The following is a 26,255-nucleotide window of genomic DNA, read 5'->3' on the forward strand; positions in this document are numbered from 1 at the left end:
TGCTGGGTAAAAGCCTGCTTTCTTAGGCAAACGCACACACACGCTGGCACATTCACATTTCAACATCTGCTGTTACTCTCTGCTGCTGTGGTGCAGCTTTTAAATGAAATTAAGCTACACAACTACACACAGCGCAACAAGTTTCTGGTTTGCATTCCACGGTTTGGGTCTTTAGCATTGAGATTGTGTGTGTGATACCTGGCGGAATATCTAAAAGTCTAGAAAGAGGGCAGGGTGAGGTGGAATTGAGGAAATTGGATTTGCTGTGGTTGGGCGTCGGATTTCTATGCCCTCTTTGCATCACTCCATAACTACAATGAACATAATCCCTGTTTTGAAACAGCTGCATTGGTTGCCTGCCAGTTTGTTTCTGCCAGTTCAAGGTGCTCGCTTGGTGTTTAAAGTCCTAAAAGACTTAGGCTCCAAGTATGTGAAAGACCACCTTTCCTACAGACCTTCTTGGGTGTTATGATTGGCAGAGAGGGCCCTCTTGGTAGTTCCACTGACCTTGGAGGATCAGGGCAGGGAGTGGGGTAGAGAAGGCTTTCTCTGTGGAGGCCCCTAAGCTGTGGAACTCCCTCCCCACAGAGGTGCGTTTGGCACCTTGATTGTATAGATTTTGCCATATGCTGAAGACGCACCTCTTTACCCTGGCCTTTGACATTTCTTGAGATATATATTTTAGGACTCACTCTATTTTTCTGACTGTTGTTTCGGTTTATGTTTTTTGATGTAAATTCTCTTAATTGATTTTAATGCTGTATTCATGTGATGTGGCAATCCGCCCTTGGACTTTTTGGTAAAGGGTTGCTAAGAAATTAAATTATTCGATCAAGTTATGCAAAATGAGCAAGCTTGTGCAAATTGACTTCATTAGAATAATTTATGTAGGTTGCAGAATTCTGTTTTTTTTCTTGGTGCAGAACATACATATTTTAAGAGTGTTCATATGAAATAAACAAGAAAGATACCAGGGTTTTTGGGGGGAGGGGTAATCTGGGTGTAAGACAGAGAAAGGTGGCAGTTAAGGAAGAACAGTTACATCTTTTCTCTTTAAGAGGTTTGCATCCTTGCCTTTGCATTAGTGGTTGTCACGACCCCTCCTGTGTGGTCTCCACCCCGTCTCGATCCCACCTCAGGGTCCTGGTCTCTTAACGGTTCTCCCACTGCTAGGCCACACCATCACCTGATACTCTGTAAACAATATTGTCTTGAGACTGTGCCATCGTCTCCTCCTGGCTTATTGCTACTTTGTGTCTGGGTGCACTTACAGGCCTCAAACCCCCTGTTTCTTTGTGCCTATAAAAATTACAGCCCTGGGTTGCTCCAGATACCTGATGATGTTACACTATCTCTGCACCACTGCCACCATTGATACTTTTTCCCAACCTTGGTATATGCCCTGCCCACCCTTCTGGTCTGTGTAAACCCAGCCAAGGATCAGGCATTAGGTAAACCAAGAAATATTTATTTATATATACAGGAATAACAAGATTACTTAAAGGTATAGTCAATAAGCATGTGCTTTCATAAGATGTGTTACTCTTTATATTTCTTAGTCATAGATAACCTGCCTCGTTACTCACCTAAATCCAATCCACCCAGCAACGCTCTCCAAAAACCCCTCTCAGAACTCCCACCCAGAACAACTGTCATCCTCTCATTTATACCTACCCAGATGCTCAGCCAATCATCATGCAACAGTCATCAACATTCCAACCCATGTGCTCCTCCCTCTCACTCAGTCTACTTACCACATATACTCTAATAAATACTTAACCATATTTATAGTATTACATTTACAGGAGCATCACAGTGGTCAACAAGGCGGTTTGCATAACCCAGATTAAAAACAAATGCAAAGATTAGACACAAAGCAATTGGAACTGACAGCAGTCCTGGCATCAGCATTCATATGCATTTTGCCATTTGAAAAATTCTAAGCAGTTCTGTATTTATATCACATCAGAAGCTTTGGGGGAATTGGAATGGCTTTCATCTGGCACCTATTATATTTTGTATTGTTTTTATGGTGTTTTATGTTCTGTTGCAAGTGTGGGGAACTTTTGTCACTGCAGATGTTGCTGAACTGCAACTCCAGTCAGTCCCAGCAAGCATGGCCAGTGGCCAGGGATGGTAGGAGCTGTAATTCAACAACAACTGGAGGGCCAAAGGATCCTCATGTCTGTTCTATTATATTTGCATTCATTGCTGTTCCCACCCCCTTGGTGTTTTATACCAGTAGCCAGTTTCCAAATATTTTTACAAATAAACGAATAAAAATCAGGGGCCATCACCACGCCAGAGGTCTCTGGTACCCTTGGATAGAGAGGTCACTTGAATCAAAGCCTCCACTGATGCTCACGGTGGTAGCCAAGCAAGTTTACGTGGAAGGAGACGTTTCCTTGAAGACTAGGCTGCCGCAGGGAAGAATTGGCTGAAGCTGTGGCTCCTGAGGAGAGAAAGGCATTTGCTTGAGGGGTAGGGAGCCATCCCAAAGCACCTGGCTTCATAGCTTTGTTGCTTTCACTGCGGTCGCAATCTTCTTTTTATTCATTTCTTGTTCTACGCGTTTGGCTTCAAGCTGTGCAGCTGGGCTTAGTCTCACTTGCACCAGCATTGAGTATGGAGCTGGCCTCCTACCAGACTAGGCTTAGACCTCTTTGTAGAGCTAGTGCCTGTTTTATACCGTGGCTTCCCCGTAAAGAATCCTGAGCGTGGTAAGTAAAAGTACTTAGTATTCTCCATTAATGATCCCCAATGCCTGCCTAGCGCTGGCTGGGGCCGATGGGAGTTGTAGTCCAAAACATCTGGAGGAAACCAGATTGGCGAAGGCTGGCCTCACTGTCTCCGAGTTATTAATTTGGGTGGGGGTATGTGTGGTGCTTCATTGTGTCATGATTTTTTTAGAGATTTCTTTTTTTGTAATTCTGAATTGCCTTGGACGACACAGTTGGAAAGACAATATATACAGTTTTTAGAATTAGTACATTTAGGAATGAGAAGATCTCTCTTATGGTAACTGGATTTCTATCCTTCCCAGGTCTACAACAAAGCTGTTGCCCTCCTTCCTCCTTAAGTTGGTGTCCCCTCTCTCCCCCCCCATGCCCCCCACCTTGTCCCTACTGTCTGTGGCATGAACCTGCACAGCCAGAGGCCTTGCAAAGATCCCTGAGGGTTGCATAAATGGCAGTCAGGCCAGAAGCCTCTCCTGGCAGAAGAACAGAAAAAAGCTCTTGCTTTGTATTTCATCTGACGCTTGGTGCTGTACAGTGAGTGGCTCTGGCAAAACCAACCAGTTGGGGAGGCATGCCATCAGGCTCTTAGAAGCTGAGAGACCCTCTAGATGTCCTTTTTTTGTGCATTCATGAGGATCTGTGCTGTTGATGATATTGGGGTGGCTGTATTATCCTGGTTTCAATGCTGTTTGCGTCTGCAAAAGTTTTGGGGTGGGCATACAGCTTCGTTTCCAACTGGTGCATGTCCTGGTTGCTGAAATCCTGTAACTTTTTCAAACAGAAATGTTGGGCCGGGGGGCGGGGGAAGGGGTTGTCCCATTTTTGTTGTTCTAAAACGCAAGACAGCAGTGATGCAGTAACACTGGGAAAGCATCGCAGAACAATTAATAATTTAACAATTAATTGTTGTAAACCACCTAGAGAGCTTCAGCTATGGGGTGGTATATAAATGCAATAAATAATAATAATAAAGTGAAATGGTGTGTGGATGGTCCAGTATAAACCCACCACTAATGCACTATAGTTGCATCTATGACAGGTTGCACAATACACTGGCCAATAAAATGGCAGTCTGGAGGTTCCTGAGAGTGAAGCGTAAGCCAGGAAGGAGAGGCTTCCGTAGTAAAGCAGATATTTTACATGCTGAAGATCCTCAGTTCAGTCCCTGGAATTGCCAGTTAAAAGAATCTCAGGTGTCATGGCTGGGAAAGTTATTCCTCTGCCAGAGATCCTGGGACTGGCTGCCAGCCAGACTCAAAATCATTGGACTAGGTGAACTGATATGCATTTATATCAAAATCTAAGGTTCCAGTAAACACTTCAGGTTATATTTCATTGGTTTGCTGGCATTGATTACACTCCATCCTATGCCGTTTCTGTCAATTTTGCTCCTATGGGCAATCCCAGTTTGTATTGTGATGGGTGATCCTCATGCATGCAAGTTTTTTTTTTTTGGCAGAGTCCAGTTCTCAGCATTAAAATACCAGTCTGTGTTTAATCCAGATTTACCCTTTCCAGGGGAAATCCAATGAGTTAAAACAACAAAAACACCCACCTTGTCAATTACCTGTTTGCAATATTTATTTGTTTGTTTACTTCCTACCTATCACCTGAAGGTCACAGTATGGGCCAGGACACAATACAATAAATAATACCACATATATAATTTAATGAAAAATGTGTTAAAATAGTAAAAATAATGTAATACACAATTACCTCTGACATCTGAAAATAAAACAATCCTAATCCCTCCATCGGGAGGCACCCTCAGTGAAAAGGGAGAGACGCACTCTCTTTTAAAGAACTGTGATTTGACTTGGTGTAAGGTGTCTTCATGTGTTCAGGCACATAATTTATTTTATTTATTTATTTATTTAATTTAATTTATATACCGCCATAAGCCCGAAGGCTCTCTGGGCGGTGTACATAAAAGATAAAACAAGCACAGTGTATAAGTACAATAAATACAATAAATCAAGAACCAAAAACAAACAAACACAATAAAAGAACCAAACAACGTCCAAAATACAAGATAATAGTGAAATACTGTTAAAATACACTTTAAAATGCCTGGGAGTATAAAAAGGTTTTCACCTGGCGCCGAAAAGATAGTAGCGTCGGCGCCAGGCGACCTCATCGGGAAGACTGTTCCACAGTTCGGGGGCCACCACTGAAAAGGCCCTAGTTCTAGTCACCACCCTCCGAGCTTCTCGATGGGATGGCACTCGGAGGAGGGCCTTAGATGTTGAGCGCAGTGTACGGGTAGGTTCATATTGGGAGACGTGTTCCACCAGGTATTGCGGTCCCATGCCGTGTAGGGCTTTATAGGTCAAAACCAGCACTTTGAATCTAGCCCGGAAACAAATAGGAAGCCAGTGCAGACGGGCCAGAACAGGTGTTATATGAGCGGACCTTCTGGTCCACGTCAGCAATCTGGCCGCTGCATTCTGGACTAGCTGTAGTTTCCGAACAGTCTTCAAGGGCAGCCCAACGTAGAGCGCATTGCAGTAGTCCAATCTAGAAGTTACCAGAGCATGAACAACTGAGGCGAGGTCATCACTGTCCAGATAGGGACGTAGCTGGGCTACCAATCGAAGATGGTAAAAAGCATTCCGTGCCACCGAGGCCACCTGGGCCTCAAGAGACAAGGAAGGATCGAAAAGAACTCCCAAGCTACGAACCTGTTCCTTCAAGGGGAGTGTAACCCCATCAAGAACAGGATGAACATCCACCATCTGGGCAGAGAAGGCACTCACCAACAGCGTCTCATTCTTGTCTGGATTGAGCTTCAGTCTGTTAGTTCCCATCCAGTCCATTATCGCGGCCAGGCAACAGTTTAGCACGTTAACAGCCTCACCTGAAGAAGATGAAAAGGAGAAACAGAGCTGCGTGTCATCAGCGTACTGATGACAACGCACCCCAAAACTCCTGATGACCGCACCCAGCGGCTTCATGTAGATGTTAAAAAGCATGTGGGACAGTACCGATCCCTGTGGGACTCCACAATGGAGGGTCCAGGGTATCGAGCAATGTTCCCCAAGCACTACCTTCTGGTGGCGACCCACCAAGTAGGAGCGGAGCCACTGCCAAGCAGTACCCCCAACTCCCAACTCCATGAGTCTTCCCAGAAGGATACCATGGTCGATGGTATCAAAAGCAGCTGAGAGATCAAGGAGAATCAACAGAGTCACACTCCCCCTGTCCCTCTCCCGACAAAGGTCCTCATACAGGGCAACCAAGGCTGTTTCAGTGCCAAAACCGGGCCTAAAACCGGATTGAAATGGATCAAGATAATCAGTGTCATCCAAGAGCCCCTGGAGCTGGCCGGCAACCACCCGTTCCAGCACCTTGCCCAAGAACGGAACATTCGCCACAGGTCTATAGTTGTTCAGGTTATCTGGGTCCAAAGAGGGTTTCTTCAGGAGCGGTCTCACTACCGCCTCTTTTAGGCAGTCAGGGACCACTCCCTCTCTCAAAGAGGCGTTTATTATCTCCTTGGCCCAGCTGGCGGTTCCGGTCCTGCCAGCTTTCACCAGCCAAGAGGGGCAAGGGTCCAGCACAGATGTGGTCGCCCGCACCAGTCCAAGGATCTTGTCAACATCCTCAAGCTGCACAGACTGAAACTCATCCAATAAATAAGGACAAGACCATGTTCTGGATGCTTCATTAGATCCCGCTGCCATAATATTGGAGTCTAAGTCCAGGCGAATGCATGCGATCTTATCCTGGAAGTGTCCAGCAAACTCTTCACAGCGGGCTACAGATGAATCCGTAATATCCCGAGGGCCAGAATGTAAAAGCCCTCGTACAATTTTAAAGAGCTCCGCCGGGCGGGAGAGAGATGCCTTAATTGTGGCAGCAAAATATCTCTTTTTTGCTGCCCTCACCACTACTATATACCGCTTAGAAGAAGCACTTACCAAAGCATAATTGCATCCGTCAGGAGTCTGCCTCCATCTGCACTCAAGCCGCCTCCTCTCTTGCTTCATCACTCTCAGCTCCGGGGTATACCATGGGGCTGCATGAGCTCTGCATAGGAGGGGGCGCATGGGAGCGATCGTGTCAACCGCCCGGGTCATCTCCGTATTCCACAATCCAACCAGGGCTTCGACAGGAGCGCCAGTCTTCTCAGTCGGAAAATCCCCCAGAGCCCTTTGGAAACCCTCAGGATCCATTAGTCTCCGGGGGCGGACCAATTTAATAGGTCCCCCACCCTTGCAGAGGGAAAGGGTCGCTGTGAGCCTAAACTTCGGCAAGCAGTGATCTGTCCATGACAATGGGGTAGATGAAAAACCCCCAACCACCAGATCACCATCTCCATGCCCAGTGGCGAAGATCAAATCAAGAGTATGTCCCGACACATGCGTTGGGCCGGTAACAACCTGAGACAGCCCCATGGTTGTCATGGAGGCCATGAAGTCCTGAGCCACCCCAGATAAAGCAGTCACGGCATGGATGTTGAAGTCCCCCAGTACCAATAGTCTAGGGGATCGCAACAATACCTCCGAGACTACCTCTGTCAGCTAATGGGAGCTCTGTAGCTGGGTCCTGCATCCTCTTCTCACAATGGCCAACTGGATGCCCAGATCGGAAGCCCCCAAGCAGGACCTCATTGCAACAGCACTCCTTTTCAAATCCTAAATAGGAATTTGCAAACAGGCCTATGGCAGCTCTACCTGGAGATGGATGTGAGAGCTCATCCAAGAGTTTACTAAATGACCTTAGGCAAACCACTATCTCTCGGAGCCTCCCATCCCCTTCAGTAATAGAGAGAAACTAACACTCACTTACTCCCATTCAGTTCAGCCTTCCTAATTCCCAGAGCGCAGTGGGCCAATGTGAATATACAGACTGATCCAGTACATAGGGCAGGGCACACCCTCGACTTGGTTTTTGCTCCAGATGGAGGAAGGGGTGGTCTGGAGATGGGGGTGGGTGGAGGTAACCCACTTCCTGGTGAACTTTAGACTTATGGCTCCAATCCTCCCCTGCAGGGGTGGTGGACAGATTAAGATGGTTTATCCCTGGAGACTAATGGAATCCACTGGATTCCTGAATGCCCTGGGGCAGTTCCCAGTAGATAGAGCAGGTGACTCTGTTGAAGCCCTTGTCATGCTGTGAAACTGTGAGGTGCATCGGGCTCTTGACACAGTTGCCCCCAAGCACCCTCTCCGGCATTGTGGAGCCTGGTTTGCAGCTTGGTACACCAGTGAACTAAGGGCAATGAAACAATTGGACGACGGCTAGAGCGCAAGTGGCGAAAGACATGCTGTGAGGCTGATCGGGCACGAGTAAAACATCATAACCGTGCCTACTGTGTGGTGGTGAGGGTGGCGAAGAAGGCCCACTTCTCTGCCTCCATCGCATCCTCAAGGAGCTGTCCAGTGGAGCCTTTCCATATTGTCAGGGGTCTGTTGACATCAAGTCCAGGAAATGGAGTTTTAGATCCTTCAGAGGCCCACAATGAATTGTTTGCAAGGCACTTTGAGGGTAAAGTTGCTTGTTTCCCTAGCAATCTTGATGCCCCCTCCACATCTACTGTAGTCCCCAATGAGGTGTCCAGTGCAACGTCTGCTGCAACTTCTTGGGAACGGTTTCAGTTGATGTGGGCTGATGACGTAGACAAGGTGCTTGCGTTGATGCGGCCAGCAATGTGTCCTCGCGACCCTTGCCCTTCGTGACTTATTAAAATTTTCCAAGGGGGTATGACTGAGTGGATCCAGGGTATGGTCAACAAATCATTGCAGGAGGGAGTGGTCCCAGCCACTCTGAAAGAGGCGGTCATCCAACCACTCCTGAAAAAGCCCACCCCTCCTCGTCACAAATACCCCCTTTTTAGGGAAGGTGATCAAGAGGGTTGTGGTGCAGCAGTTGGATGAAACAGATTTTCTCTTGGATGAAACAGATTTTCTCTTGGATGAAACAGATTTTCTTGACCCATCCCAGTCAGGGTTCAGGCCTGGTTATGGGACTGAATCGGCCTTGGTTGCCTTGATGGGTGAGCTTTATTGGGAGAAGGACAGGGGGAGTGCGACCCTGTTACTCTTACTTGATCTCTTAGCGGCTTTTGATACCATTGACCATGGTATCATTCTGGGCCAACTTGGTGAGATGGGTATTGGAGGCCCTGTTTTACAGTGGTTTCGATCCTATCTCGAAGGTCGTTCTCAGAGAATAGCATTGGGTGACTGTTTTTCGGCCCCCTGGCAGTTGTGCTGTGGGGTGCCGCAGGATGCCATCTTGTCCCCCATGCTGTTTAACATCTATATGAAGCCCTTGGGAGCAGTCATCAGGAGATTTGGAACGAGGTGTCAGCATTATGCTGATGGTACCCAGCTCTATTTCTCCATAACATCTGAATCAGGAGAGGCCGTGCAAGCCCTGGACTGGTGCCTGGACTTGGTGGTGGGCTGGATGAGGGCCAATAAACTGAGTCTGAATCCTAGCAAGACAGAAGCGCTGTGGGTTGGTGGTTCCCGAGTTCAGATAATTGGTCAGTTGCCTGCTTTGGATGGGGTCATACTCCCTCTGAAAGAGCCAGTTGATAGTCTGGGGGTGCTCCTGGATCCATATTTGTTGCTAGAGGCCTGGGTGACCTCAGTGGCTAGGAGTGTCTTTTTCCAGTTTTGCTGGTAAGACAGCTGCAGCCATTTCTGAACTGGGATAGCCTGACTACTGTTGTCCCTGCACTGGTAACTTCCAGGCTGGATTACTGTAATGTGTTCTCTGTGGGGCTGCCCTTGAGGTTGGTCCGGAAGCTGCAACTGGTGCAAAATGCAGTGGCACGACTGCTCACTGGGGCAGGGTATTGCCAACATGTCACCCAACTGTAGAAAGAATTGCACTGGCTGCCTATTTGCTACCGGGCCAAGTTCAAGTTCTGGATTTGGTGTACAAAGTCCTGTACAGGTTGGGACCAGGATACCGGAAATATTGTCTTACCCCTTACGTACCCAGTCGATCACTGCGCTCTACAGGTGAGGGCCTCCTGCAGATACCATCTTATCAGGAGGCCTGTTCCATACAACATAGGAAGTGGACCTTTAGTGTTGTGGCACCTACCCTTTGGAATTCCCTCCCCTTAAATATTAGACAGGTGCCATCTCTGTTATCTTTTTGGCGCCTTCTGAAGACCTTCCTCTTTCAACAAGCCTTTTAGGTAGAGACCTTATCCCAATCTGCGCCTGTGTTGGAATTGCTTTTCAATATCTTTTTAAAGCTTTTTTTAAAAGATGTTTTGTTTTAAAATGTTTTGTTTTATAATGTTTTTAAAGATGTTTAGTCTTAATATAGTTTAAAGTCTGTTTTTAAGATGTTTTAGAGTGTTTTCAATGTTTTTGTTTGCTGCCCTGGGCTCCTTCTGGGTGGAAGGGCAGGTTATAAGTTTAATAAATAACAATAATAATTAGGCCAGCGTTGCCTACTGCGGCTGGAAGCAGCCCTCCAAACTCAGAGGTAGGCCTTTGTCAAACATGCAGCCTAAGACTCGTTCAGCTGGAAATGCTGGAAATTGAAACTAGGGGCATGTGTGTATGTAGCTGCGCGTGATGCATGCAAAGATTGCGCTCTCCCACAACTAAGCTATGGAGCCCATCCCCAAGAGGTGCCAGAGGAGGGTGCAGCTGCACACAGAGAACATGCTCACCAACGAAACTCTGCTGGTGATTTCTGGCTAGTGTCTTCTGCTTCCTGACCACTTCTCGGTTCTCCTTTCAGGTTGGGGTTCCCTGCAGCCAGTGACTTCGCCATGAGCTCACATCCCCGCCGCATCCGCCTGAAACCCTGGCTGGTGGCCCAAGTGAACAGCGACCAGTATCTGGGCCTCCGCTGGGTGGATGCTGGGCGGAAGCGCTTCTGTATCCCCTGGCGCCATGCCACCCGCCACATCCCCAGCCAGGATGATGAGAACACCATATTCAAGGTGCGTGTCAGATGGAACGGGGTGGGGATGAGATCCGGGGAAGGCCACTGTAGTGTTTTTTGAAAGTAGGAATAAGGACTGCAGCCTTTAATTAGTTAATTAATTGATGAGGATGTTGTACTTGTGAAGGATTATCAATACCTTGGCACAGTCATTAACCAAAATGGAGACAATAGTCAAGAAATCAGAAGGCTAGGACTGGGGAGGGCAGCTGTGAGAGAAAGGTCCTCAAATGTAAAGATGAATCACTGAACACTAAAGTCAGGATCATTCAGACCATGGTATTCCCGATCTCTATGTATGGATGTGAAAGTTGGACAGTGAAAAAGGCAGATAAGAGAAAAATCAACTCATTTGAAATGTGGTTTTGGAGGAGAGCTTTGCTCATACCATGGACTGAGAAAAAGACAAATAATTGGGTGTTAGAACAAATTAAAGCAGAACTATCACTAGAAGCTAAAATGATGAAATTGAGGTTATCATACTTTGGACACATAATGAGAAGACATGATTCACTAGAAAAGATAATAATGCTGGGAAAAACAGAAGGGAGTAGAGAAAGAGGAAGGCCAAACAAGAGATGGATTGATTCCGCAAAGGAAGCCTGAACTTCCAAGATCTGAACAGGGTGGTTCATGACAGATGCTCTTGGAGGTCGCTGATTCATAGAGTTGCCATGAGTCGTAATTGACTTGAAGGCACGTAACAACAAACCACAATTGACTAAAAATTGCATCAACAATTGTTTGTTTATTTTTTAAAATTAAGTATTGATAAAGATTGACGGTGGGCACCATATTGAAAGCGGCACTTCATCTCTCAGATGAGATTTCTTCCCAGATGCTTTGATATATGAAAAAAAAGAAGGCACGTTTGCTTCCCAAACTGTTGTTTTAGTCCAGAGCTAGGGAACTTGTCGCCCTCCAGAGGTTGTTGGACTCCAACTCGCATCGGCATCAGCCACCATGGAATGCCAGGACAAGGCTGATGGGAGATTAAGGCCACATCCACACCATACATTTATTCCAGTTTAAACAGCTGTGGCTTCCCCCAAAGAATCCTGGGAAGTGTAGTTTGTGTAGGGTGCTGAGAGGTGTTTGGAGACTCTTCTCCTCACAGAGCTACATTCCCTGAGTGGTTTAACAGTCAGTCTCTCTTCCCAGAGAACTCTGAGGATTGTAACTCCATGAGGGGAACAGGGGGGTCTTCTCACAACTCTCAGCACTCTTCACACATGACACTTCCCAGAATTCTTTGAGGGAAGCAGAGATTGGAAAAGTTTCTTTTTTGAACTACAACTCCCATCAGCCCAATCCAGTGGCCATGCTGGCTGGGGCTGATGGGAGTTGTAGATAAACCTCAAACAAAACTATGCAGGTAAGAAGCCAGCAGGCGTGTGGGGGCTTTCCAGTGTTTTGCACCGCCTGCAGCATGTACGACTATCTGCCTGTTGGACAGCAGTCATGGGTGTGCTCTCGGTGCAATGAGCTCCTGGCTCTCCGGGAACGACTTCATTTCCTTGAGGCCAAGGTGGCAGACCTGGAAAAGCTGAGAGAGGCAGAGAGGTGTGTGGAGGAGGCCTTCAGGGACGTTATAGCTGTGTCCCACTCCAAGGATGATAGCTCTCCTGCTATCATGGAGAACGATGGTCTCGGGGAAGGACAGCATCCAGCTGAGGAAGAGGGAAACAATCCCTTAGAAGGGACCCATTCCTTGGGGGATGAGCAGCTATCCTCTCATGCCGAGGATATATCTCCAGGGGGTGGAGGGATCCTTGTAGTGGGTGATTCGATCATTAGGAACATAGACAGTGAGGTGTGTGATGGGCGTGTAGACCGCAAGGTGTTTTGCCTGCCTGGTGCGAAGGTTGCGGATATCGCCCGTCGTTTAGATAGTTTGGTAGACAGTGCTGGGGAGGAGTCAGTGGTCGTGGTGCACGTTGGCACCAACGTCATGGGGAAATGCAGCCGTGAGGTCCTGGAAGCAAAATTTAGGTTGCTAGGTAGGATGCTGAAAGCCAGGACCTCCAAGGTGGCTTTCTCTGAAATGCTACCGGTTCCACGCGCAGGACCAGCCAGACAGTCCCAGCTTCGCAGTCTCAATGTGTGGATGAGACGATGGTGTCGGGTGGAAGGGTTTGGATTTGTTAGGCACTGAGTAACATTTTGGGACAAGCCGGGCCTGTACAAAAGGGACGGGCTCCACTTGAACCAGAATGGAACCAGACTGCTGGCCCTTAAAATTAAAAAGGTAGCAGAGCAGCTTTTAAACTGACTGAGGGGGGAAACCCGACAGGAGCTGAGAAAGGTCCGGTTCGGTATAAACCTCCCCCCTGGGATAAAAACCAAAGAAATGATGAAATTTTAAAAGGGGTAGGTCTAGAAGTAGGCATTGTGAGAGCAGGGGCACAGGATATAAATTCAGAAGAGCAAAATTACCACAGGCCAAACCACAAGTGCCAAAGACACTTGAAGAGAGACACTGCTTACAAGTGCCTGTACGCTAATGCTAGGAGCCTGCGAACCAAGATGGGAGAACTGGAGTGCTTGGTCTTAGAGGAGAGCATTGATATAGTGAGCATAACGGAGACCTGGTGGAATGGAGAAAACCAGTGGGATACGGTTATCCCTGGATATAAACCATATCGGAAGGACAGGGAAGGACGTATTGGTGGCAGAGTCGCTCTATACATGAAAGAAGGCATTGAATCCAGCAAGCTCGAAACCCCAAAAGAGGCGGACTCCTCCACAGAATCGTTGTGGGGGGTGATACCATGCCCCAGGAGGGACTTAATACTGGGAACGATCTATCGTCCCCCTGATCAAAATGCTCAGGGAGACCTTGAGATGAGATATGAAATTGAGGAAGCATCCAAACTAGGAAATGTGGTAGTAATGGGTGACTTCAACTACCCGGACATAGACTGGCCGCATATGTGTTCCAGTCATGACAAAGAAGCAAAGTTTCTAGATATTCTAAATGACTATTCCCTAGACCAGTTGGTCATGGAACCGACCAGAGGGACGGCAACCCTGGACTTAATCCTCAGTGGGGACCGGGACCTGGTGCGAGATGTAAGTGTTGTTGAACCGATTGGGAGCAGTGACCACAGTGCTATTAAATTAAACATACATGAAAATGGCCAATTGCCAAGAAAATCCAACATGGTCACATTTGACTTCAAAAGAGGAAACTTCACAAAAATGAGGGGATTGGTAAAAAGAAAGCTGAAAAACAAAGTCCAGAGGGTCACATCACTCGAAAATGCTTGGAAGTTGTTTAAAAACACTATATTAGAAGCTCAACTGGAGTGCATACCGCAGATCAGAAAAGGTACCGCCAGGGCCAAGAAGATGCCAGCATGGTTAACGAGCAAAGTCAAGGAAGCTCTTAGAGGCAAAAAGTCTTCCTTCAGAAAATGGAAGTCTTGTCCGAATGAAGAAAATAAAAAAGAACACAAACTCTGGCAAAAGAAATGCAAGAAGACAATAAGGGATGCTAAAAAAGAATTTGAGGAGCACATTGCTAAGAACATAAAAACCAACAAATTCTATAAATACATTCAAAGCAGGAGACCATCTAGGGAGGCGATTGGACCCTTGGATGATAAGGGAGTCAAAGGTGTACTAAAGAACGATAAGGAGATTGCAGAGAAGCTAAATGAATTCTTTGCATCTGTCTTCACAGTGGAAGATATAGGGCAGATCCCTGAACCTGAGCTAACATTTGCAGGAAGGGATTCTGAGGAACTGAGACCAATAGTGGTAACGAGAGAGGAAGTTCTAGGCTTAATGGACAATATAAAAACTGACAAATCACCGGGCCCGGATGGCATCCACCCGAGAGTTCTCAAAGAACTCAAAGGTGAAATTGCTGATCTGCTAACTAAAATATGTAACTTGTCCCTCGGGTCCTCCTCCGTGCCTGAGGACTGGAAAGTGGCAAATGTAACGCCAATATTCAAAAAGGGATCCAGAGGGGATCCCGGAAATTACAGGCCAGTTAGCTTAACTTCTGTCTCTGGAAAACTGGTAGAAAGTATTATTAAAGCTAGATTAACTAAGCACATAGAAGAACAAGCCTTGCTGAAGCAGAGCCAGCATGGCTTCTGCAAGGGAAAGTCCTGTCTCAGTAACCTATTAGAATTCTTTGAGAGTGTCAACAAGCATATAGATAGAGGTGATCCAGTGGACATAGTGTACTTAGACTTTCAAAAAGCGTTTGACAAGGTACCTCACCAAAGGCTTCTGAGGAAGCTTAGCAGTCATGGAATAAGAGGAGAGGTCCTCTTGTGGATAAGGAATTGGTTAAGAAGCAGAAAGCAGAGAGTAGGAATAAACGGACAGTTCTCCCAATGGAGGGCTGTAGAAAGTGGAGTCCCTCAAGGATCGGTATTGGGACCTGTACTTTTCAACTTGTTCATTAATGACCTAGAATTAGGAGTGAGCAGTGAAGTGGCCAAGTTTGCTGACGACACTAAATTGTTCAGGGTTGTTAAAACAAAAAGGGATTGCGAAGAGCTCCAAAAAGATCTCTCCAAACTGAGTGAATGGGCGGAAAAATGGCAAATGCAATTCAATATAAATAAGTGTAAAATTATGCATATTGGAGCAAAAAAATCTTAATTTCACATATACGCTCATGGGGTCTGAACTGGCGGTGACCGACCAGGAGAGAGACCTCGGGGTTGTAGTGGACAGCACGATGAAAATGTCGACCCAGTGTGCGGCAGCTGTGAAAAAGGCAAATTCCATGCTAGCGATAATTAGGAAAGGTATTGAAAATAAAACAGACGATATCATCATGCCGTTGTATAAATCTATGGTGTGGCCGCATTTGGAATACTGTGTACAGTTCTGGTCGCCTCATCTCAAAAAGGATATTATAGAGTTGGAAAAGGTTCAGAAGAGGGCAACCAGAATGATCAAGGGGATGGAGCGACTCCCTTACGAGGAAAGGTTGCAGCATTTGGGGCTTTTTAGTTTAGAGAAGAGGCGGGTCAGAGGAGACATGATAGAAGTGTATAAAATTATGCATGGCATTGAGAAAGTGGATAGAGAAAAGTTCTTCTCCCTCTCTCATAATACTAGAAGTCGTGGACATTCAAAGAAGCTGAATGTTGGAAGATTCAGGACAGACAAAAGGAAGTACTTCTTTACTCAGCGCATAGTTAAACTATGGAATTTGCTCCCACAAGATGCAGTAATGGCCCCCAGCTTGGATGGCTTTAAAAGAAGATTAGACAAATTCATGGAGGACAGGGCTATCAATGGCTACTAGCCATGATGGCTGTGCTGTGCCACCCTAGTCAGAGGCAGCATGCTTCTGAAAACCAGTTGCCGGAAGCCTCAGGAGGGGAGAGTGTTCTTGCACTCGGGTCCTGCTTGCGGGCTTCCCCCAGGCACCTGGTTGGCCACTGTGAGAACAGGATGCTGGACTAGATGGGCCACTGGCCTGATCCAGCAGGCTCTTCTTATGTTCTTATGTTCTTAGATCAAAAAGTAACTTTTCCAAACTCTGCATTTGTTGTTGTTGTTATGTGCCTTCAAGTCCATTATGACTTAGGGAAGCGATGTCTGTTTAAAGTGGGATAATAGTGGAATGTGGCCGTAGTCTAAAACATCAGGAGGGTGCCAGGCTGGGGAATGTTGGACTACAGTTAGGCCAAAATAGTTGTCACGGTTACAAACATTAGGGTGTTTCTCTGGAGTGACGGCCATTTTGTAGAATTCTCTCCCTGAAACGGCTCGCCTGGCCAGTTCCCTTCAGGTTGCCAAAAGGGCACTAAAGATGCTCTGGAACTCCCTTCCTAGGGAGGTTAGACCGGCTGCCTCGCTGCTGTCCGTCATTCAGCAGGTGAAGAGTTTTCTGATACAACAGGCATTTGGCAACTCTCTGCAATGGTTATTAAACAACATACTGTTTCCTGATTTTTTATTTTGTGTTTTTTAATCACTATATTTTAAATGGTTTTAATTCTACAGAATTACATTTTAATTATAATTTTCTGTATATGTTTTTGACTGTATTTGTTTTAATCTTTGTAAGCCACCTTGAGTCCCAGTTCTGGGGGAAAGGCAGGATATAAATGACTAGAATAAAAGAGAGAGAGAGAGAGAGAGAGAGAGAGAGAGAGAGAGAGAGAGAGAGAGAGAGAGAGACAGATAGATGCTTTTGTCCCGTCTTTAGAGATAGCTGAGGGATGTGTTCATCAGGCTACTCTCTGTGATATTGCTGTTTCGATCTTGTTTTATCCTTTTACAGTGGAAGGTCTTTAAAAATATTTTAATATTTTTATGTACTTTTATTTTTCTGTTGGCAGCCCTGACAGGAATGGTGGTATGGATATCAAATTTTAAAATTAACAATGTTGTGGTGTGTGGTGGACGTTTTTAACATTTCATATACTTGCTTGTTTATACATTTTTATTACATGTAAAAATGCATTAACAAAACCTATTAACAATAATCAATAAAAGAGAAAAGAATATGTTAATCTACCCTTAATACACATTGCTAGAAAGGAAAACTATTTATTTATAAATATTTATGGATTGCCCCTCATATAAAATATCAGAGCAGCAAAATTTACAAGTGCAAACAGCATAAAATACCATAAAAACAATACAGAATGATCATAAAAATAAAATTAAAAAGGATTTAGTGGGTTGTATAGAACTAATTTTACTCAGAGTAGACCCACTGAAACGAATAGACCTAAGTTGGTCATGGTCATTAATTTCAGTGGTCTACTCTGACTAAAAGTTAGTTGAATACAACCCATTGTTGCTGATATTATCATAGTGGGGTGTGTATGTGTATATATCTATATCTATATCTCCACCCATCCCTGACAGGGTGGAAAGGTGGCACCAGATACCACTTTTAAAAATAAACACCATGTCGTTGCTGTTGCTGTTGCGTGTTTAAATGTTCTTCCCCCGTTCCCCCTCGCTGTGCCATCCTTCTGTCTTTTGCAGGCCTGGGCCAAAGAGACTGGCAAGTACAATGAAGGGGTAGATGAGCCGGACCCTGCCAAGTGGAAGGCTAACCTGCGCTGCGCCCTCAACAAGAGCCGTGAGTTTAGCCTGATCTACGACGGGACCAAGGACACTCCGATGCAGCCCTACAAGATCTACGAGGTTTGCGATGTGCCACAGCCCAATGGAGGTACCAGCTGGTCTGTGCAGTTGCAACCCAACTCAAGGGCTGCTTCTCACAACCTCTTTTCTCCGTTATGGAAAGCCAGCAAAATGTGACACTGCCTATTTGCTTGCTCCGGAGGACAAACAAGAGAGGGGCACTCCCCCACCCACCCCGAAGTGTATGGTTAGAGGTTCCTTTGCCTGGGATGTACACATGCTTGGTTTTTCTTGCCCCATTGTCATATCTGGGCAGGGTTCGGAAGCACTACAAATAGTGGGGCAATCGTGCCATGAGGATGTACACCACAGGCAGCTATTTTTATTTATTTATTTATTTATTTATTAAATTTATATACCGCCCGACTAGCGATAGCTCTCAGTCTTACCTCTCTCTATTCTTTGGAGAAAAAAGGGATAGTTTGTCTCTCCAGCTTCCGCAACCCCTAAGGAAGTGTAACCTCATCCTTACGGACTGCTCCTGCCAATACACTCCAGCATTTCACAGATTAAGACATTTACAGCTCTCTGCTCTAAGTTCACACGTTGCCAGAGGCTCCGCTTTGCTTTCTCCATGCTATATGCATTTGCTTTGTAATTGCTGGTGTCCTACAGATTTAAAAGCCAGGAGCCTTTTTTTGCTCTTGATTAGAGAGGTGCTAGGAAAAAAACCCCACACAATTGTTTTAGAGAAGGGTTGTCACAAAAAATACTCATGTAACTGTAGTGCATGAAATAGGAGGGTGCGCACTGTTTTGTTTGGGAGCTGAAGAGTGACAACTCTAGTCTAGGGGGCAGGGAAACCCCCAGGCCCAGGAGCCAAATGTGGCCCTCCAAGCCTCTCTGCGTGGCCCTTGGGACTCTCTGCAGCCACACCCCCTCCCAAGCCCTGATTCACAGCTTCTTTGAGCCTTTTTGCTTGGCCGAAATAAGTCCTTGAACTTGCCTGGATGGAGAATGGAGAGGGGTGTGTGAATGTGTGTAGGAACTAGCCTACAGTATGAAGGTAAAATATACATTGGTTTCTCCAGCCACTTTTTCATCTGGCCCTACCTACCACTGGCATATATGGCCCTCAGAAGGGAATGTGGCCCTCCCCTCCCCTGTCTCTAATAATTCATACTGCACATTTTCACTAGGAATCTCCAAACTGGAAACACAAAGGAAGTGTTTTACCAGGGAACAGGGCCAGAATAGTGGCTGTTCCTAGTAAACAGGGACTGCGGCATCTTTGCGCTCCAAGAGGCAGCTCTTTCGGTGCAGGCATGTGAGGTCTGCGACGGGTACTCAGGATGCCTTGCTGTGTCGCAATGAATTATGGGATGCAAGTTGTGAATTGCATGCGGAGCATCTGCTTTGGCACCAAAGTGACTTGACCTGGTCCCTCTCTTCTGCTTCGTTCGCCTTTCTCACCTCTACAGTCAAGTCAACCTTCTGCTGAAGTTACCTGAGCTGCCTCTCTGCAACTTGGGTTTCTGGCCTGCAATTTAAAAACTCCTCTCTGTCTCTGAGTTTGCCCAGTTTCCAGATGAATGTGCTTTTTGGCAAAATTCATTTTCTACAATTGTGTGCGTGGCGGGGTTTGAAATGTCTTTTGTAACACATTCCCCAATATATTCACCAGCTCCTCCTCCCCCTGGAAATACATGATCTTTAACAATTGTCCAGATAAGTCTCACGGTTGTGATCATGGATGCTGTGTGGAATGTAGGTGTGTAGTCACCTCTTGATGAAGTTGTCCCCCAAGAGCAAGATAAGTCCCCTCCTCTCCTCATGCCCCTGTGCCATTTTCTTTCCATGTTTATGTTTAATTTACGGGCAGGGGAGACCGTGTAAAGAGGGAATGTTACCAGGCTTTGGTGAACTGACAGTATTTGCTTTTTATCCTTCAGAGTCCTTTGCTGGAGATGAACATGCTGGCTGTGAAGAAGAGGAGGAGGTGAGGAAGAGCATCTTAATTAACTGCCTCTGTGCATTTGTGGTCACTTTTATCCATTGGGAAGATTGCCCTCTGCGTATGTGCCTGGACACAGCGCTGAGTCTTCTTGGTGATCCAGCAAAATCTATGGATTTGCATTGATTTTATGGAGAATGCTTTGCTACCAGAAGCCATGGGACTTTGTGGTTCTCTTTTTTTTAAAAGGATGGTTCCCCCTTACACTCCTTCAGCTTTGCATTCGTACATTCTGCAGATCAGGGGATTTCTCCCCTCTGAGCAGCCGTAATTGCAAACAATCCTTTAGCACAGGAGTGGGAAACCAGCAGCCCTCCAGATATTTGCTGGGCTACAACTGGCATCATCCCTGACTATTGGCCATGCTGGCTAGGGGTGATCACAGAATAGTAGAGTAGGAAGGTCATCAAGTCCAACCCCCTGCTCAGTGCAGGAATCCAAATTAAAGGATACCCAACAGGTGCCTGTCCAGTTGCCCCTTGAATGCCTCCAAGGTTGGAGAGCCCACCACCTCCCTAGGTAATTGGTTCCATTATTAAATGGCTCTAACAGGATGTTTTTCCTGACGTTCAGTCTAAATCTGTCTAAATGGGCAACTTCAGCCCATTATTCCGTGTCCTGCGCTCTGGGACGATTGATAGGAGTTGGAGTCCCACAACATCTGGAAGGCCACAAGCTAGCCGTCCCTGTTGTGTCGGGTTTTCAGACTCAAGATCCTTCCTAGTCCAGTACCTTGTCCTCAACCCCAGCTGAGGAAATACCTCAGAGAAATCCATAAACAGGAGACAAGGATGGAGCCTTCAGCCCTTCCGCTCACCACATTTTTCTGTGTGTATATATGTTTAAATTGTATTATATTACTGTGTTGTTTATTATGGGTTCTTATACTTCGCAAACCATTTAGTTTATTTATTTTGACATTAAGACGTATATAAAAGAACGGCAGTGGCAGTAATAATAGTAGTGTTTTTGCCTTGGGTGCTAAAGCCAGCCAGAAATGGTTGACGCCTGAGCCTTCTTGTGTCAGAGGTATCATGCCTTGGAACATGGAAGTTCCATTCCGTGGCTGATAAGCTACTATATGTAGGGAGTTGGCTTTGTACCCAAGGCAGAGCATTGATTCCTCCATCTCTGTGATCGTCTTTTGCAACCGGCGGCACTTCTCCAAGGTCTCAGCTTGAGGTCTTTCCATCAACATCACTAACACTGATTGCTTGATTTGCAGTTGCAGAAAATGATGCCTACGCTGCGGATTGCAGGTGGGTGCTGAAGAGCAGGAGGGGGTAGGCTGTGGCGTGGAGAGGGAGGCGGGACACAGCTGGCACTAGCCTGGCTGGGGTAGCGCTTGCTCTCTTGCACACTCCTATGTGGCCTTTTAATGTTCCCATAGCTAGAAATATCCAGAAATATTTGCAAAGGGTGGGAGACTTTGAGGAAGGGTTAGACCACCTTTCATAAAGAAGAATGGAGTGGAAGTAAAATGACTTACCTCTAAGATTATAACCAAAATCACATGGATATCTGTGCCTAAGTCCCATTGAAAGCAATGGAACGCGAGCTCTTGTGGCTAACTGAAGGCCCATTGTTTTTGATGGGACTGTCAGCAATTAGCCATAGCTGCATGGGAGCCCCCAAATTAAATATTATAAATACAGAAGTGAGACCTGTGGTGCAGTGTCATGAGGTCTCCTCGACTTCTAACCAGGATGTTCCTGTTCAAGGTGCTAGCCAGCCAGCCAAAACCTCCTCCAGGATACTCCATTCTATTCCTCCCCGCTGCAAAGTTCCTTTTCCAGCCGACTCTCAACATTCTGTGGCTCCAGAGCAGAGGGGCATTCTTCTGGTGTCTTACTGGCTCTGAGCCTAACATAGTAGAGTGCATTCAGCCGTCGAATATCAGTGGTGAGACGAAACTCAGAAAGCCAGCAAGTTTTTATTTTTGCAAAACATCTCTGAGCAGCAGCCGGCTGTCAGTGCAGTGAAGTGCTTTACAGTTTAGCACCCTCCCCCGATGTATGAATAGCAAAAGACAACCTGCTTGGCTTCTGCTGTGGTCTATATTGGGGAGAGGCCCTTTGGCATACCTGGCCTCGAGGTCCCTTTCTAACGTTTCGCATGTGGTCGACTCTTTTTGCAGATCCAGCCCACGGCGTGGAGCCTCTGCCCCCTTACCCGTGGCTAAAGCAGGAAGTCCTTTTCTCCAACGCTTGCGGCAATGGGTCCTTTCCTCACTTGGCCCACCCGGATGTCCCCGTCGGCCCCCCTCCGCCCCCTCCTGTCAGCGCTTTTGCGGTCGGAGGGGAGCCATCAGCACCAAACTTTCCCGAACCTGACAGCAGCATGCCGCTTGCCCCCCTCGTCCCCGGGACCCTGGCTATGCAAGCGGAGCTGGAGGCGCTGCCCCAGAGGGGCTGCCTGGTGACGCCCATGGAACAGTTCATCCCCGATTTGCTGATCAGCCCGCACATGCTGCCCTGTAAGGCTCGTTGCTGCAATGGGGTTGCCTCGTCTGGTTGGGGTGGGGGGAACTGGGAAACCCCTTGGGAAGTGAAAAGTGTTACAGATTAGCAGATTGTGATTCGGGGCTGCAAAGGAAAACACACACACACTCAATCACTCTCACTCTCTCTGTGCAGGCTGCCATCTTCTTTTGTTGCATGGCTTCACTTGCCACCCTTCCAATTCTCTTTGGTTTTATTAGTGCCCTGCTTGATAAGATTGTCATGCAGATAGGCATGATGATGATACTTTAACACATTGTCGGCTTCCCAAGAGCTTGTGTATGCGTTGTCCTTACAACAGCCCGTGTCACTTTGCCTGGTGTTCTTACCCCCATAGCGCAGAGGGGAACACTGAGGCCTACTGAGTTCATGACTGGGACAAAATTCAAAACTTTCCCAGCTCCCTCACCCAGCCACTCTGTGCTCCGCCAGCGCTCAAGAGGTGGGCATTAAACGTTTAACAGAAATGGCGATTCTTTAAACCGGGGTAGGGAGCCTGTGGCCCTCCAGATGTTCTTAAAACTACAACTCCTATCTTCACTGGCCAAGTACTGGACGATGGAGTCCAACAACACCTGCATTTTAAACTGTTGTAACCCACCCTGGGGCCTCGGGGTGAACGGCAGGTAATTAAAATCGTCGCTGTGAGCTGCACCTTCCCCACCCCCTGCTTTAAATACTAACCGTTCAGAGGATGGCATGATCTTCTCCCAACCCTCTTTCTCCCCCCCCCCCCCCCCGCGCAGTGACCGACTTGGAAATCAAGTTCCAGTACCGAGGCCGCTCCGTGGGGTCCCTGACCATCAGCAACCCCCATGGCTGCCGCCTCTTCTACAGCAACCTGAAGCCCACGCAGGAGCAAGTGGAGCTCTTTGGCCCGGTGACCCTGGAGCAGGTGCGCTTCCCCAGCACGGAGGCCGTGCCCAACGAGAAGCAGCGCTTCTACACCCACCAGCTGCTGGACGTCTTGGATCGGGGCCTCATCCTGGAGTTGCAGGGCCAGGATATCTACGCCATCCGCCTCTGCCAGTGCAAGGTCTTCTGGACGGGGCCCTGCGCCAGGGAGCTGTCGGGGCCCAACCCCATCGAGCGGGAGAAGAAGATCAAGCTCTTCAGCCTGGAGAGCTTCCTCAATGGTGAGAAAAGGGCCCTCCCCCCCATCTCCCCCCCCCATCTCCCCGAGCGCTTAATTCGTAGGCAGGAGGAGCGGTGGGGTGCCAGCCTCGCCTGGTGACGCAGCGGCCCACTTGATCCCAAAGGTCGGGTGGCAAAATCCAGCCACGTGGAGGAGTGAGAACAGGCCTCTGCACATGCTCAGAAGCTCCATTGCCCAGTTACCCTGCAGAGGCCAATGAACACGTGGGAAACCTCAAAAGCATCTAGGAGAGGGTCCTGAGAACTCACTAAACTGTGAATTCTGGTCTGTGGAAATGATGGCACCTTTGTCCCCAGGACATAATGGATGTTACTGTGCATTCTGTGTACCGTTGCCAACCTTTCCACATGCTGGCTGGGGCTGATAGTCAAAAACATCTAGAGGGCACCAGGTTGGGGAAGTCTGATTTACTTTATTTGCAGCAGTGGTTGTTGGCATTTGGAGACCAATTTAAAAGGTTCAGAAACATTTCACCTTCCTTCTCTTGGGGCCAAACAAAACATGACACGGAGAACTTACTAACCTTGATGGCAGTGTTTTCCCTCCACTGCTGGAGGCAGCATGCTTCTGAATTCCAGTTGCTGGAAACCAGAGAACCATACAATTGGAAGGGGTCTAAAAGGCCATCAAGTCCAACCCCCTGCTCAGTGCAGGAATCCAATTTCAAGCATACCCAATAGGTGCCTGTCAGTCTTCCTCTTGAATGCCTCCAGTGTCGGAGAGCCCACTACCTCCCTAGGTCATTGGTCCCATTTTCATACTGCTCGAACAGTTAGGAAGTTTTTCCTGATGTCCAGTCGAAATCTGGCTTCCTGCAACTTGAGCCCTTTATTCCGTGTCCTGCACTCTGGGACAATCGAGAAGAGATCCCGGTCCTTTTCTGTGTGGCAACCTTTCAAGTACTTGAAGAGTGCTCTCGTATCTTCTCCTCAGTCTTCTCAAGGATAAACATGCCCAGTTCTTTCACCCTCTCTTCATAGGGGTTTGTTTCCAGCCCTGATTATCCTCATTGCCCTGGTCTGAACCAGTTGGTCTGCATCCTTGTTTAAGTGCAGTGTCCAGAACTGGATGCAGTACTCAAGATGAGGCCTAACCAGTGCCAAATACAGGAGAACTAATACTCCTGCGATTTTGAAACTATATTTCTGTTAATGTAGCCTAATATAGCATTTTCCTTTTTTGCAGTCACATCATGTTGTTGGCTCATATTCAGCTTGTGAGCAGCGACAATTCCAAGATCCTTCTTGCTGAGTATTACTGAGCCAAGTATCCCCCATCTTATAACTGTGAAATTGCAGTTTACAAATATTTTTATAAATTAGAACGCATCAGGGCAGGTTTGGGGCATCTTTGGCCATCCACGTTGCTGACCTAAAACTCCCACCAGCCTTAGGCAGTATGGTCAATGATTAGGGATGATGGGAGTTTTAGTTCAGCAAGAGCTGAGGGGGGGGGGGCAAAGTTTCCCTACAACTGATCTGGAGGGTCACAGATTCTCAGCCCCTGCCTTTAAGGCAAGATGGTTAAACGGAGACTCTACCTTCCAAGGCAGTATGGCAGTTGGTGGGGGACAGAAAAAAGGGGAGGCAGGGTGGTTGCTTACATGCCTCGCTTTTGGGCTTCGCAGAAGCATTTGGCCACAGCCAGAACTAGGAGACTGGGGTAGATGGGCCAACTATAGGGCTGTCTTCTGCTGTCCAGTGCAATGAAAGAGACATCTTTACAGGCAGGGAGGACTCTGCCTCATCAGTGCCAGCCTTGTCTCACTTTGCAGCATCCACATCCTTCAACCATCGCTGGGTCAGGGATACCAGAATGCCCCCTTTTCAGTCCCCCTGTGGTTTTCTCCTCCCTCCTTCGTCCCGTTTCTGGGTCTCTGAACACCCCTTGCCCGTGTCTCCCCTCCAAAGGGTTGCCAGTCCTGTCCTTGCTCCTCCCGTCTTTGTAAAAACTCTCTTTTCTCCTCCTCGCTGTAGGCCTTATCATGTTTCAGAAGGGGCAGAGTGCCACACCACCCCCCTACGAGATTTTCTTCTGTTTTGGAGAAGAGTGGCCAGACCAGAAGCCTAAGGAGAAAAAGCTTATAACAGTCCAGGTAGGTAGGTGTGTCTGTCTGGCTCCTGGCCCTGGAGTAAATACAAGTCTAATACGAGTTTTGCCAAAAACATAGAGAGCCTGGTGGTTGTGGGAGTGTGATGGGAGATCTAGAGGATCAAACACCTTCCGCCTGCCACGGCGTACCGCTGCCATCCATTCCCTCCTGTCTGAATCTGTGCCTCGGAGCCTGAAAGTAAATTCCAGCAACAAACTTCTTCCAGGACATCTTATGAGCAGAAGAGGATGACAGTAGCCATTATTTAGAAGCACATGCATCTGTGTGTGTGCATGAGTGTACAAATGTACGTACACACACCCAAAATATAAACCCTTCAGAAGGTAAGGTATGGGAAGATCCTCCTCTGTTCACTGGTGCAGCCTCCCTTTTGGGCTGCCAGATTTACTAGGGCTGCAAACCTGAAGATGAAGTAAACCCAGTGAACATAGCGGGACTTGCTTCTGAGTAAGTATGCCAAGGATTGTGCTGCTCTTCAGTATATTTTATATTCCCTTTTGATGTGGATGGACTACTGTGGCATTTAAGTTCCATAGATTATGGGGTTGCCAATTTTAAAGTGTGTATTAGCTTAAAAAATGAACCACTATGCATTGTGAGACACCCTCCTCTAACCTCTAAAATGCTGCCCTTTTTTTATAGGGGTACCCCCTTGTTTTAATTAATAACTTGGATCTAAACCTCTCACGGTTATACACTGCTGTCCTTTTACTCTTAAAAGCTGCTGTCC

General features: G+C 47.1%; 1 protein-coding gene across 3 annotated transcripts in view; it reads left to right on the forward strand.

Moving 5' to 3' along the window:
• The window catches only part of IRF5 (interferon regulatory factor 5), a 59,953-nt gene that overhangs the window by 29,918 nt on the left and 3,780 nt on the right, over positions 1 to 26,255 (forward strand). For all 3 annotated transcript variants that reach the window (XM_061638013.1, XM_061638011.1, XM_061638012.1), the window contains 7 exons: positions 10,455 to 10,659; positions 17,640 to 17,829; positions 19,694 to 19,740; positions 20,981 to 21,014; positions 21,893 to 22,231; positions 23,003 to 23,392; positions 25,389 to 25,507. In XM_061638013.1, the coding sequence (XP_061493997.1) occupies positions 10,486 to 10,659; positions 17,640 to 17,829; positions 19,694 to 19,740; positions 20,981 to 21,014; positions 21,893 to 22,231; positions 23,003 to 23,392; positions 25,389 to 25,507 (1,293 nt within the window). In that variant the 5' untranslated portion in view covers positions 10,455 to 10,485. The remainder of the gene's footprint in view (positions 1 to 10,454; positions 10,660 to 17,639; positions 17,830 to 19,693; positions 19,741 to 20,980; positions 21,015 to 21,892; positions 22,232 to 23,002; positions 23,393 to 25,388; positions 25,508 to 26,255) is intronic.

Source organism: Rhineura floridana, chromosome 8, assembly GCF_030035675.1.
Source record: "Rhineura floridana isolate rRhiFlo1 chromosome 8, rRhiFlo1.hap2, whole genome shotgun sequence".
In the NCBI taxonomy this organism is placed as follows: Eukaryota; Metazoa; Chordata; class Lepidosauria; order Squamata; family Rhineuridae; genus Rhineura; species Rhineura floridana.